Source organism: Penaeus japonicus, unplaced genomic scaffold (assembly GCF_977035675.1).
Source record: "Penaeus japonicus unplaced genomic scaffold, GWHDUDI00000001_assembly GWHDUDI00000016, whole genome shotgun sequence".
NCBI lineage: Eukaryota > Metazoa > Arthropoda > Malacostraca > Decapoda > Penaeidae > Penaeus > Penaeus japonicus.
Window position 1 is genome coordinate 9,952,008 of NW_028234418.1, and position 2,500 is coordinate 9,954,507.

A 2,500-nucleotide genomic window follows, 5' to 3' on the forward strand; every position below is an offset into this window, starting at 1 on the left:
TAGTAGTTAGCAACAATGATAATCTTCATATTAAAAGCACAACCTAGAATAGTTAGATGAATAGATAAGTAATTGTCAATGAATAATGATAATGAATCGATCATAGATAAATGATAGATCAGTGAATGAGTGAATAATGAACAGATGAATAAATGAGTGAATAATGAATAGATGAATGAATTAACACCAAAGAACAAATGAATAAATAAATAAAAGACAAATAGATCAACAATAAATAGATAAATAAGTTAGTGATAAGTGAATAAACCATAAATCAATAAATGAATAAATAACATGAACGAAGAGACGATAATAAATAAACAATAAACAAAACGAGAGAAAGCGACCAACCTGGCGGGGTTCCGAATGACAGTCACAGTGGGCACGTGCTTGTACTTTTGCAAGTGCTTGATGAAGTGGGATTTCGTTGCAATTGTCGTCTTCCAACCGAGCTTGTGTCGTTCTCCCAAGTATCCTGAAAGCGAGGAGGGAAGATGTGAGAGGAGGAGCTGTTAGCCGGGTTTGTATGTTGATGTTTGAGGTGATTTTTTCTCTTTGTTGAAGTTTTTTTCTTTCTTTCTTTCTTTCTTTTATCGTCCCTCCCTCCGGTCAATGCCCCCCACCCCCACCCCTACCCCCTTTTATCTCTGTACCCTTCCATCCCTTTCACACCACCATCCCCTATATCCTCCCTCCACCCCACTTTCCCATCTACCCATCCAACCCCTCTACCCCCCTCCCTCATCTACCTCCACACTTCTACCCTCACCTCCCCCTATCCTTCCTCCACCTTTTACCCTCCTCCCCCTATCCCTCCTCCACCCCCACCTCCCCCTATCTTTCTTCCACCCCCACCTCCCCCTATCGTTCCTCCACCCCCACCTCCCCCTATCCTCCCTCCACCCCCCTACCCTCGTCCATCCCCTATCCACCCCCTACCCATTCATCCTTCCCTCCTTACCTGCAGCAATCAGAGTCCTGTCGGTGTACACAGAGCTGGTGAAGATGCCCGACGCCGCCTCCAGCAGATACCTTATCCAAGTGTTGCCAGATCGAGGGTAGGAGTGAAGGATGCTGCCCCTCATCCCGCTGGCGAATCTCACCGTCATCCTGCGAAGTGGAGAGCGAGAAGGATGCTGGTCCAAGATGTTGATGTTCATGTAGTTAATAAGTTTAGGTATTCATGTAAGTTGATTTGTGTATCTATCTATGTAGGTTGAACATATCTATCTGCAGAGGTTGAATGCATCTATGTCAAGTAGATTGAATATATCTGTCTATATAGATTGAAAGTATCTATGAGGAATATATATGTCTTATCTAGATATGAAGAACCTATCTGTAAATATACAGACAGACATATAGATAGACAGATGGATATAAACACGCATGAACATACAAACATAAAATGATATCAAGAAAAGTAAGAAGACACATGCTGTGATTAGTGATGAAACAAAATTTAATGGTATCATTTGCATTTTCTTTACACTTTTTTTAATTTCCTTCATCAGGTATGTAATGACGTAATTTTCAGGTTAGCCATAATTCACGAAACAGATTATTTAAGACTCCTTGGTATAGACTATGATCTATGTTTTTTTTTTTTTTTTTTGTAATAGTATGGGAGAGGTAAGTTGGTTCAATAACAGTGAGGTATGTTGGCAATATTGTGACAATAGCATTAGGTCGCTTTTTATTTTGATTTCAGATATTCCTATATGACTTATGATTTATTACTACTACTGTTGCTACTACTATAACAACAGCGCCTGCTGCTGCTATCACTATTACTATTACCTCGTAACAACAACTACTACTGCTACTGCCACTACAACTACAACTACTATTGCTACTACTGCTATTACCATTATTATTACTACTAGCACTAATATTTATCTAACAGCTACTACCACTCCTACAACAACTCCTACAACTATTACTTCTAGACTACGTCTTGCTTTCACCAGCTCAGATTTGCTTCATATGTATCCCATCTGTGACTTAATGGTTTAATTTTCGTCTAAGTATCGTACATGAAACCTTGATTATAATGATTTTTTGCATAAATATACGAGAAATAGCCAATTTTTTGTCGTGTTTTTACAACAATGGTCATCGCTAATGAAATTATGTTTGATTATAATTTTTCATATCATGCTAGAAGTGCATATGTTAGAAATTAAGTATTATAGTTACTCTAAACTTGCAGTCGATTTCAAGATTTTTATATCAATTTCTAATGTGCCAATTTGCCCCTTCTGGGGGACATATTTACCTCTTTTTCTTAATAATGATGTACTTTAGTTATGAAAGAAAATTATAATTGCATAATATGGGACAAAGCAATGCTTGCGTGCCAACCATCATCCATATACAAAGGTAAGGTAAACATATAGACAGATAAATAGATAAATGGATATAAACTCACGCACATAAATATTCACACATACACACAAGCACGCGCATATTCACAAATTATTAAATAATTCAGAGGAAA

At 37.8% G+C, this 2,500-nt stretch overlaps 1 protein-coding gene across 2 annotated transcripts in view; it reads right to left on the reverse strand.

The window, feature by feature from the left end:
• Window positions 1-2,500, reverse strand: part of LOC122255280 (sialate:O-sulfotransferase 1-like) — a 12,147-nt gene that overhangs the window by 1,535 nt on the left and 8,112 nt on the right. For both annotated transcript variants that reach the window (XM_043019241.2, XM_086545082.1), the window contains 2 exons: window positions 962-1,110; window positions 352-475 (listed from right to left, as the gene is read on the reverse strand). In XM_043019241.2, coding sequence (XP_042875175.2) covers window positions 352-475; window positions 962-1,110 — 273 coding nt within the window. The remainder of the gene's footprint in view (window positions 1-351; window positions 476-961; window positions 1,111-2,500) is intronic.